We start from the raw sequence: 12,118 nt of genomic DNA, 5'->3' as shown, positions 1-12,118 counted from the left end.
CTTTTACCAGCGCTTTTCCAGAAAGCGTTGGGATAGAGTATTTACCAACTTTTTCTAGAAAAGCGCTGGGATAAAGTATTTACCAGCGCTTTATGAAAAAACGCTGGTGGAGTGTATTTACTAGCGCTTTTTGTAAAGCGCTGGTAAAGGGTAATTTTAATTTTTTTTTCCTCCCCTCCCTATGCCAGCGCTTCTTAAAAGAGCACTGGTAAAGGGTTTTTTATTTTTTTTATTTTTTTTTTTTTCCTTATAGTTTTTGGAAAAAACATATCAATAGAACTATCAACAGTAAATGTCATCCAATATAACACAAGTTAATATGAAAATACCATCCAAATTGTTTTTACATAATACAACCACAAGTTAACCCTGCCAATATGAAAATTATCATCAAAATTGGCTACTAATACAACCACAAGTTAACCCTAGTAAATGTTAACCAAAAAGCAAAAATGTATACTAATACAACCACAAGTTAACCTGCCAATATACCATCCAAATTGTCTAAATAAAGCTATTAAATGTCAAACAAAAAGAATTAACAATTTTTGACAAATGTAGTACAAGTTTTTCAAAAAGAATCCATCCAAGGTGAAGGAAATTCAGAAAGTATAGCCATGACCCCATCTTCATCTTCAACTTCAACTTCAACTTCAACAAGTCTTCTTGCTTATTTGATTTGAATTACCCTACATTTTTTATAAATTCATTACGCACACATTATAATAAATGAAAATTTAACATATATATAAGAGAAATTAAAAGTTCATAACCTTAACTGAATTGGCATCACGACTAGGTAATGAATTTGGGGATACTCTAGGAGGAGCATTTAACGAATCAGAACCCTTCAAAATAAGAAAACAAAATACACGAAATCTTGGCATAAGTAAACGTATATTTAGTAAAGAATAAAACTAATAATAAATATACCTGTCCACTACAATTTTGTTATTGCATCTGCATTAGCATAGCCACCTGTTGTTGTAAATTTTCCAACTTCTCAACATAGTTGGCTCGTAAATTTTCCAACTTGTTGTCATAGTCGGCTTGCATTTTTGATATGGTCTGCTGCAACTCTACGCGTGCAGCACATGCCTCCTCATTAGATTTTTTCGCATTATTAATCAGTTCAGTTTTACTAGGAGAGGGCCCCCAAACATCGCTTGGTGTAGGCCAAAAGCCAAGCATCCGCACATGACCAGTTCTCTCTTCTCCCCTCACAATGGAGAACAAATCATTGGAACTGCCAATAGGCTAGTCAGAGTAACTTTTTTGAAGAACTTTTATGTTTTCCTGCCAAAAAAAAAGTTTGAATCCTCACTATCAATGCATTTTTGATACTGTGCTTTTATGCGACTTTTATCAAATCCAAATTCCAATTTCGTACATGATACATGCAATCCAGAAATTTCTAAATTTAATGGACATGATTCATCAAACTAAATGTTTTTCTTAAATCTTTGTTATTATTATTGATATTATTATTTTTGTCTCAGGGTTCGGGTTCCAATTTTAAGTGGAAGTGATTGCTGTTACATGGTAGTTTTTCAGTATGGCTCAATTGTCTTGTTTAATGTTCATGATCATGACATTGATGGATATATTAAAATCATAGAAAAGCATGCTTCAGGATTGCTCCCTGAGATGAGAAAGGATGGTGAGCTTTAATGTATAGAATTCCTATAGATGAATTATAGAGTTTAAGTTTATAAAAATTATTCAACAAAATCATTTGATCCTTCCTTTTTCTGTGATATGCTATATGAGAAACATTTTTGCATCTGAGAGAAGTTCAATGATTAGCTAAAAATGTCATGAGCTATCATATGAGAACAGAATAGGTTGAAAGTAATGTTTCTTATCAACCAAAAAAATAAAGATATCTTCATTGCATTTATTAACATGAAGGCTGAAGATTTTAATTTTTGCATATTCATATGGCCGGGAATGATTTGATGTTAAAGGGTCAAGTAATCCAACTAGAGATGCACACATACCCTCATTTTGTTGATTTCAGTGATTTCCAGGTTGTTTGAAGCAGGCGCACTATTGCTGGATTTAGTTACAGTTAGTTACCTCCCTGTACAAAACTTGGTGGCAACCAGGTATGTTGGATTATTTGACCCAATTTAAATAGCTGAAATTACCCTTTTAGCTATTATTTTTAGAAAGCAAGCACAATTTCTATAAGTGTGTGTGCGCGCGTGATAGAGAGAGAGAGAGAGGAGGAAGGGAGGGAGGGAGGTAGAGATGCAATTTGACCAATCGGTATATTCATATCGCGTGTGGGTTTTTTCTTTAATAAAACTTTCTTCCCCCTTTTAGGAGAAATGGAGGTGGGGTCCTACCATTTGACCTGAGTTAATTGCTTTTTTACTCTTCATGAATACATTGTCATGCACTTAAATATGTTTGGCTTACTAGAATGGTCTTGTGCTCCAGTTAAAATCCATTTTTGCAGTTTAAAGGCCCACTTAAAATTGGGATAGAAGAAGTGGATTAGAAGGGAAATGGAATGCATAAAATATACACAAAATGAACTATACAATAACCATGCTCTGATGTGAGTATTTCTTTAATACTGTGGGGAGGTCCAGCATGCCTCTTCCTTTATCTCTTGTTGGTTATTTGCCGTTTCTGATTACATATATCTAGAGTAGCAAAGTTGATGGCATTTGTGGTAAAAGTCTGAAGCTTGGTATTCTTGTCGATGAGATTGCACTATCAATGCATTTTTGGCCTTACAACAGCCTAAACCTCCTGCAGAGACCAATCTTTCAAGTGCAATTGGACTGGCTAGTCTAGAGGGATATTTTTTATGATCACCGGGAAAATAGTTTCTGCTCACAGTTTTTTTATTGAACAATTTCTGTTTTGTAAGTTGACAAATTTTGTTCCCGTGTTTTTTTTTTTTCACCATACAGTCAATCTTAAGATATAGAAATGGAGTCTGTTTAACCCTAGGTCCCTAACCAACAATTTTTGTGAAAAGAGAGGTGCAACATATGCGGAAAATTTTAATATCATTTCATTGATGAAAAGTTGATATTGTCAGTTGAACTATCTTTCAAGTTTGAGGCAAAAAAGAGATGATACCATGAGTTGTACACTATATATTGTCATTAAGTATCAAGTATATTGGTTTTTTTTTCTTTATTTTTTACCCCTTATCTGTGACTATAAGACCTAAAACTTATACAGTTTGTGTGTTAGTGTAACCTAAGTAACATATGAGATGCGATCATTTTTATGTAAGATCAAAATTCTAGGCACATTGTGTCCATAATTTCCCAAGAATTACTAGGTGTAGAACGAGGATGAAGCAATAAAACTTAGAAACAGAGAAAAGGTGAGAGAACAAATAGAGTACAAGTGTTAATGGAAATTAAATACATGTTGGGGAGAATATGATTGACACATTGACATAAACATCAAATAGCAAATACTTCTCCACAACACAAATCAATCAACAAGAAGCCTCCATATACAATGATCCCATACTCCCATGTTTTTCAACAAATACAAGAAAGTAAATTTCCTCCACACGGGCCGATGATAAACAATGAAATTAAAATGCCTCCACACGGGCCGATGACTTAAAAATTGGTCACTTCAAGGCATGTGACCCCCTAATACACCACAAAGAGTTTAAAAATTGGCCACTTCAAGGCACATGACCCCTTTTTTGCAAATGGAAGCATGAAAACTTACAATCATCTCTGAAGCAGCATCATCAGTAGCTTTGCCATCCTTATTTACATGTGTGCGAATGAATAAATCTGCACGAGAAAGCTGAATACCTTCGTCTTCCTCAATCTATAAAAGAAATATAGACATTGTGATATATATTATTATTTACCGCTAACATTTATAATCATTCAACAACATAAGAACTGAAATAATTTATATTGCCAAAACTTCAACTAACCTCGGCAGAAACACGTGCAAAGCTTTTTGTCCCTGTAGTATGCATCATTGTCTGCTTCCCACGACGTTCTTTGTTTTTTTTACTAACCTCCTACAAAAAGTGAGAAAAAGTAAACGTTCTAACATTCCACCTAAAATAATGACTGAAAGCAGGTAAATTATAAATTCAACTCGTTGACTTTAAACAAAATTGGTGGATGGAGGATTACCTTCACCATAGGCGTGCCCCAATGCCTAACCAAAAATTCCCAATGCTTATTTTCAACATCAGGTGGTGGGTTTGCTAATCTTTCTGCATCTGTATCCCTAACCAAGTAATATTCAATTTTTAATTCACACTTGTACCCCTTCCACTTTTTTTCGATGGAGGATATTGTCCAATGTTTTGACATGATTCCCATATCATACTTTCCCTGAAAATATGATAGTTGCTGCATGTTAATCCAATTTTTCCATAAAAATTATTTTAATATCATTGAAGGGTTTTACCTTTACAACGTTCCACATATCCTCCTTCAGCCATTTAGGCATCTCCCACCAAGTTTTACAGCACAAAGGAGCTAAATTGGCTTTCCGGGCAAGTGTTCCCAAATAATTAGTATATGTACCACTTCCAGGGCCGATCGGCTGTCCAAACTTATTAACCCTAAACAAAAATTAACAATTGTAGATGTTTAGTACAAAAATAAAGATAGAAATCCTTTTTTCTCCTTCATATTGAATATAGTCTAATTATGTAAACTATACAAGATGATCTCTATATATATGTACCTTAATGGTAATAAGGTTGTCGCGTTTATGACATTCTTGCATCGTGTCGGGCCCCATCTCTTCTTCGACGGTGGTTGGGATGATTTTGAAGTTGAAGCTTCGGTATTTTGTTCACTCACTTTTTCCACTTCACTAACTGTTCATTTCATTGTCAGCTTATTATTTATCCTTCCTGGAAAAGAAAACAAAAAAGTGAGAATTCATTTAAGAGAATGCATTCAAATTGTTTAAAAAAGGCAATGCACAATCCAAGAAAATTCAATAAAAAGAAATAAAAAATAATGTGCCAAGAATAGATCAAAACATATTAAAAATATATAAGCACACAAAAAAACTAAATAAGTTTTCACGGGAAGCGTACATGTGCATGCTACAAAATATGATACTGCAATATTATTGTCAAAGTTGCATATATATAAATATATATATAGTGAATCAGAGCTTATAATATCCAAAAAAGACATTTGACATCCAAAAAAGACGTTTCACATCCATTGAGTAGTAGATATGGAATCATCCTAAATCTTATCTTCATCAAGGTCATTATCAACATCATCATCTTCTTTTATAGTTGTTCCAAGCAAATCAGCTCTTGTCCAAAACGTGCTATCATTAGGTACATCCAAGTCGTTATCCACATGTTGTGCATGAAATGGCTCCTGAACTTGATAAGATTCAATATCATGCTCTGGCATATCATAAAGGTCTCGCGGTTTTGCGCCAATAACCACTTTCCACTCATTGTCAATGGGATCATCAACATAGAATACTTGTTCAGCTTTAAGATGCTAGAATGAAAGGCTCATCTGTTCCCAACAATCGTGACGAATTAACAAGCTTAAATCAAAAATCATCCTCCTTTATTCCTGTACCCTTGGACAAGACATCAAACCAATCACACTTAAGCAATACCACCTTCCTATTTACACTGTAATTTAACTCAATGATATCAGTCAGCACACCATAGTACTAAATATCTCCTGTGATGGGATTTTGATCGGTGGCTCTTGCATAACTAGATGTCACTGCCTTTATGACAACTCCACTATTCTGAGTCTTTCTCCGTCTCTCAACATCTCTAACATGAAACTTCAAACCATTGATCACAAACTTCTTGAATCATTTTGCGACATGGTTTGGACCTTGTGCTAGCCACCTTAGCTCATTAGGAATTAAATCCTCACTATCTCACAACTGTATTCATAAAGATATAACTTATATAATAAGGTAATTTTCCATAAACCTATAATACACCAACAACCCAAAAGTCAAATACTTACACGTTTATTAAACCATTTGTGAAATAAATCATGAGACATCTTCTCTAATTGTCTTGGTTTTAAATAGCGCTGCCTCATCTTAAGAAGTCTCTTATGTTTTCTGCATTGTGAAAATATAATGTTGAACATATTGCCTATTAAACTAAATGAAGTTTGACACGAATATAATCATGTAATATATTGGGGAACTTAATCTTACTCAATGAATGGTTCTGCTCCATGATAATTGAATAAAACATACCGATGAGCTTGCACCAAAGTCATCTCATCTAGATTAATGAACTCTTGTTTTCCCAAGGCACGGCCTTATGCCCCAAAATCATTCTCCTCTCCATCAAGCACATTATCAGAATTCCTTTGGGGCCTATTGAATCTCGTCTTAATATTTGTCAGATAACGTGAACAAAAAGTCAAGCATTCTTCCGCTAAATAACCTTCTGCTATTGAACCCTCAGGATGACTTCTATTTCGCACGTAATTTTTCAAAGTCATAAGGTACCTAAATATAAATAATGAAATTTAATAATATCATAATTACTAAAAAATAAACAAACTATAAATGAAAATTCATTAAAAATCTTGACCTCTCAATTGGATACATCCAACAGTATTGCACTGGTCCTGCAATCCTTGCCTCGTGAGCCAAGTGAATAGATAAATGTACCATTACGGTAAAGAAGGCAGGTGGGAATATCATTTCCAACTGACATAGTATTAAAACAATCCGGTGTTCCAATTTATCCAAGTCTTCAGGCCGAAGAGTCTTTGAACACAGCTCTCGATAAAAATTACCGAGCTCGACAAGTACTGAGCAAACATTCTTAGGGAATAACTTACGAATGGCTATGGCTAGAAGTTGTTGCATCAAGATATGACAATCATGACTCTTCAACCCACTAATTGTACGCTCTTTCAATTTCACACAACGTGAAATGTTAGATGCATACCCATCTGGAACTTTAACATTTTTCAACACTCGACATAATTTGCTCTTTTCAAGTGAAGATAGCGTGAAACTTGCAGGAGGCAAATAAAATTTGTTTGAACCACGTTCTTGTGGGTGAAGTGAAGGCCTTACTCCCATATCATGTAGGTCAAGTCTTGCTTTTAATCCATCCTTCCCTTTCTGATCATTCATTAATGTGTGAAGTATATTGTCACATATATTTTTTTCAATATGCATCACATCTAGATTGTGACGCAGAAGATTATACTTCCAATATGGTAATTGAAATAATATACTCTTCTTTCTCCAATTGTGTGGCAGACGCGTCCGATCTTCACGCTTCCGATCTTCATTCAGTGTATGCACACTCTTTCCAAATGGTGGAAATTTAAGGCCCATTAATTCATGTAACAATTGTGGTCCAGATAACATAGGCGGTGCACACCTTACCTCTTCAGTGTCGTCAAATGCTGATTTACAACGTCTATATTTATGATCTTTTTCAAAAAAACAACGATGCCCATCATAACATATTTTCTTGCTATGATCTAAGAAATGAGAGCAAGTGTCTTTGTTACAAGTAGGATAAGCCAAATACCCTTTTGTACTCCAACCGGATACCATTGCATAACTAGGAAAGTCAGAAAGAGTCCAAAACAATGCTGCATGCATACGGAACATCTCATTTCTTGAAGCATCATAAGTTTCCACCCCATCAACCCACAACTCTTTTAATTCCTCTATCAAAGGCTACAAATAGACATCAATATCATTTCCAAGTCCCTTAGGGCCAGGTATCAAGGTTGATAGAATAAAATAAGGCTGTTTCATGCACATCCATAAGGGTAAGTTATACACGAGTATCAAAACAGGCCATGTACTGTGTGCAACACTCATGGTCTTGAATGGGTTGAACCTATCAGTTGCTAATGCAAGCTTGACATTCCGAGGATCACTAGAAAATGTTGAGTAACTTTTATCAAAGCTATCCCATGCTGGGGAGTCAGCGGGATGTCTCATCAATCCATCTTTGATTTGCTCTTCGGCATGCCATCTCATAGAAGAAACTGTCTTACTTGACATGAACAATCTTTGAAGTCTCGGCTTCAAAGGAAAATATCGTATAACTTTAGCAGGAATTTTTTTATTTGTTGATGAGGATGATGTACTTGCATTGCCCTCAATTTCTGAATCAAAAACTTTCCACCTTGACTTACCACAATTATAACACATTTCATCATTAGAGTGCTCCTTCCAATACAACATACAATCAAAGGGACATGCATGAATCTTATCATATTTAAGACCCAGGTCACCAATCATCTTCTTTGTTTCATTGAAGGTTTTTAGTAATGTCTTGCCATCTGGTAATCCATCTTTTATCACTTTTAACAGATCAGTGAATGTTTTGTCACTCCAATTATATTTAGTCTTCACTAAATATAGCTTCACTATATAGGATAACTTTGAAAACTTTTTACACCCAGGATATAACTCTTGGTTTGCATCTTCTAATAGCCTATAAAATTTATCTAACTCTTCATTTGACACCCTTTAGTGCTGATCATTTTCTCCGTTGGTCTCTTCCCTCCCTTCAGTTGGAACACCAAAACCCTCGTGTAAGAGTCCATGCATATCATCATTTTTGTTTGCATTGATATCGTCGTGTGTTGTGTGTACATCAGTTTGCCGAGAAAATAACGGCACTTCTTCCCCATTATAAAACCAAGTTGTGTATGACTGAATAAACTTATTGCACACCAAATCATCTCCCACCTCAGAATATGTTTTTTTTTTTTATACAATTGCCACAATCAGTACAAGGACAATATATACGCCCATCCTTCCCAACTCGCTTAAATGAGATATCTAGAAACTCTTCAACTCCACGCAAGTATGCTGAGCTTAACCTATTTGCATAGTAATGCATATAAAAAATAAAATTTCTTAAATTGTAGTTATTAGATTAAGTAACCTAATCAAACTACAATCTGAAGTACCTTGACTGAGTTATCCAACTTCTAATCATGATATTACATCAAGTAACCTAAATAAAATATATGGACAAGAAATATATTATTAGTAAACATGATAACAATTTAGTCAAGGTATTTGAAAAGAATAAAAAAGTAACATGTACAAAAAAAATCATGACTACTCCATTAAAACAAATTCCTCAACAAAATGTAGCTAGGGTTCCTAAGAATGATCGTAAATTTTTAGTAAAATATCATTATGCAAGATGGGTCCATTGTGTACAGCAAGAAAGTAACAGGTAATAGTTCAATCTCCAAATGTTCCACATGAACATAAACAAATTATTTGCATTAATCAAAATAAAAACATATTGCAACACGATTATTTGTAAGAGCTGACAATTCAACAAGAGGATATACCAAAGTTGATTTACCTATCATGCAACAAGTAGAATATATTGATCAACTAATAAAACTCATAAGGAATAATTTTAAATGCATAGAAAAAAAAAATTAAAAAGCAGGAAAAGCAATCATCAATACCTTCAAAGAATATTAGCCAATCAAATGTGAATTATCCCCTTCTTGAATGCTAATGCGAAGGAAACCGGGACAAAGCCTGAATTATAGTGGTCACACTGTCAGCAATAGCAAGAACATAGCAAGCTCAGTGTTTTGTAGCATACAAAAACAGAAATTTTTGGACTGAATGAGTTGTCGTAGCATTATAGAGAAATTTAAATGACTTTGAACTATGGAAGCTAGTTGAGAGTTTCAGTTTCAAAACCACCATTTATCTGATGCAATTTTCCTGCATTAAGCTTTGTGAAATTCTTACCCATATGAAATCAATTCACATAAATGACCCTTAATATTCATATATTGTAAACCTTCAAACTATTACTATTACGGAGTGTTTTTTTTTTTTTAAATTAGGACATAATTGTATAATAATAACATAAATAAGTAACGGGCGCAATCAAGAAGCAAAAGGGGCATCAATTTAGGGAAATATGTGTAAATTTGCCATAAAGATGTTTTGGCCAAGGGGATGACAACCAATGAACAAAATAGTAATAAGAGTATTTAAAATTAAAAATAAAAATTTTAAAACTGCTTAAGTTATAACTAAAAGGAAACTGTAATGAAAGGACTGAAAATTGCAAAATGACATAATGTCAATGTAATGAAGGACCTATCCCCATCACCAGAATGGGTCGATTGCCTACAACCCAAACCTAACCTACACCCATATTTGTTGTTTGGTGTTTTAGTTGAGTAACTTATTTATGACTACAAAAGAAATTCATCTGAAATTAACCATTTTTTTTATACATAGTACTAGTATATAACCTTTTCGAGAATTGCCTTTTGCTTTTCAAATTTTCAGTTCTATGGAAAAAATATTCTCATTTCTACATCTCCTTTTCCAACAACTCCAACATAGCTTCATCTAGATAACTCTTAGAATCTTTACTATTTTTTTTTTCTCCTAGAAATTTAAAATCTTAAATCTTACCCCATTTCAATCCTATTTTTGTTCCTCATCTTCCGCCACATCTTTAAAAATGAGAGACAAATTATGACAGAAAAACAATTTACAACTACCGTACTGTTATAAACAAAGTATAACACAATAAAATTATGTAATTAGATTACTCCAATTTCAGCCATGTTATTGCAAAGAACTATTTGTGGCCATACAAGCTGTTTTGGAAATGAAGAAAAATTAGATAGAATATTTACTTTTTCTATTTTAAAGGTGGGGAAGTTCACAAGAAACCACATTTTCCCTAAACTGATTGTGTATACTATTTCTTTAGCAGATTAAAATTAATTGGGAGAACTTATCAAATTTCCAATTTTACCATTTAATCCATTAAGCTAACACATTCATTGAAATAATGAATTAAGCTAAACACAACTTAGAAATAATATACAAAAATATAGAAGAGCACACTGACATTTAAATAATTCATTGCAAATTCAAATGTTTCATTGCAAATTGATTTACAATGCTCATTGTTATTTTCAAATTCAAAATTTAGAAACAAACTTCAATTTATCAATGGATTTAGGATCTCCATTTCATCATTTTTGCACAAAATTTACCAACAATATGGCAAGTTTATGCAGGCATCCAGAAAATTATGAAACTCAATTCCGGTCAAAATGGAGTATCTGTAAGATAAATGTGGCAAAACAGCCCAAGGAAAGAAGAAGTAAAGAAAAATTTCAAAGTCCAAAACAAAAAAGTTCAAACAATCAAACATATGAAGTTAGGAGCACACCTTGTTTAGACTTCAGAAAGCTGTAAAGAGGAGGCAAGGAGCTATCCAAGGCTTTCACGATATCCAGTACTCAGGGGCAAGGAGCTAGGGCTTTCGCGAAGAGAGTCGTCTACCGACTCTGCACAAACAAAGCTAGGGCACGTTGACAAATATGGTAAATTCATAATTTAAATTAAAAAAAAAATACACAGGTAATCAAAATCAGAAGGTGAACAGTTACTAACCTAAAAAATTCTTGTCCGATCTGTTAGTGTAGACGAGGTTTTGGAAACCCCTAACGACGACTCTTTCTCTCTCTGTATGTGCAGTAGCAATGACTTTGAGCTAAACCAAGCCACCAGTTTTGGAACGCTGTGATGGAAGGAGAGAGAGACGTGATGATCGGTGATGGAAGGGACCAATGATGGAAGGGCGACAGAGCTGTGATGGAAGGAGAGAGACGTGATGATCGGTGATGGAAGGGCGAGACCAGTGATGGAAGAGCGACAGAGCTGTGATGGAAGGAGAGAGACGTGATGATCGGTGATTGAAGGAGAGAGACGTGATGGAAGGGCGACAGTGCTGTGATGGAAGAGGAGAGAGCGGCTGAAGGTGTTAGGGCTATTGCAAAATGAAATTGGGGAAAGTGGAATTCTGTGTTAATTGCCCCCAAAAACGGCATAGTTTAGGGCCTAAATCAACGGGGAAAAAAGTGAGGGAAGGTAAAAAAAAAAAAAAAGGAGGGAAGGGAAAAAATGGGATGGGGCTATCGTATACCAGCGCTCCTAAAACGAGCGCCGGTAATAAAAACCCTATACCAGCACTCCTAAAACCAGCGCTTGTACTACACACCCTATACCAGCGCTCCTCTAAGAGCGCTGCAACTAAAGACCATATACAAGTCCTCCTAAAATGAGCGCTGGAAATAAAAACCCTATACCAGCG

The 12,118-nt window shown here is 34.6% G+C and overlaps 1 protein-coding gene across 5 annotated transcripts; it reads right to left on the bottom strand.

Annotated features, from left to right (window-relative positions):
- Positions 1-295: 295 nt before the first annotated feature.
- LOC132299474 (uncharacterized) lies at positions 296-11,852 on the bottom strand. Of its 5 annotated transcripts, none has more exons than XM_059796120.1 (10): positions 11,419-11,852; positions 11,195-11,326; positions 9,447-9,522; positions 4,702-4,873; positions 4,420-4,576; positions 4,140-4,343; positions 3,932-4,021; positions 3,715-3,819; positions 934-1,296; positions 296-848 (listed from the first exon to the last, which is right to left on the bottom strand). In XM_059796120.1, exons 5-9 carry the CDS (start codon positions 4,459-4,461, stop codon positions 1,258-1,260), a joined length of 480 nt encoding a protein of 159 aa, XP_059652103.1. In that variant the 5' UTR covers positions 4,462-4,576; positions 4,702-4,873; positions 9,447-9,522; positions 11,195-11,326; positions 11,419-11,852; the 3' UTR covers positions 296-848; positions 934-1,257. The 5 variants fall into 5 exon arrangements, with proteins under 5 accessions (XP_059652103.1, XP_059652104.1, XP_059652102.1 ...); XM_059796121.1 differs by having other exon boundaries at positions 979-1,296; XM_059796119.1 differs by lacking the exons at positions 296-848; positions 934-1,296 and having other exon boundaries at positions 3,379-3,819; positions 9,447-9,541; positions 11,419-11,847.
- Between the last annotated feature and the right edge of the window lie 266 nt (positions 11,853-12,118).

Source organism: Cornus florida, unplaced genomic scaffold, assembly GCF_030987335.1.
Source record: "Cornus florida cultivar Cherokee Brave unplaced genomic scaffold, ASM3098733v1 CherokeeBrave_3.0.0_Hap2_Chr03, whole genome shotgun sequence".
Classification (NCBI taxonomy): Eukaryota; Viridiplantae; Streptophyta; class Magnoliopsida; order Cornales; family Cornaceae; genus Cornus; species Cornus florida.
This window is presented reverse-complemented; position numbering and strand designations above follow the sequence as displayed.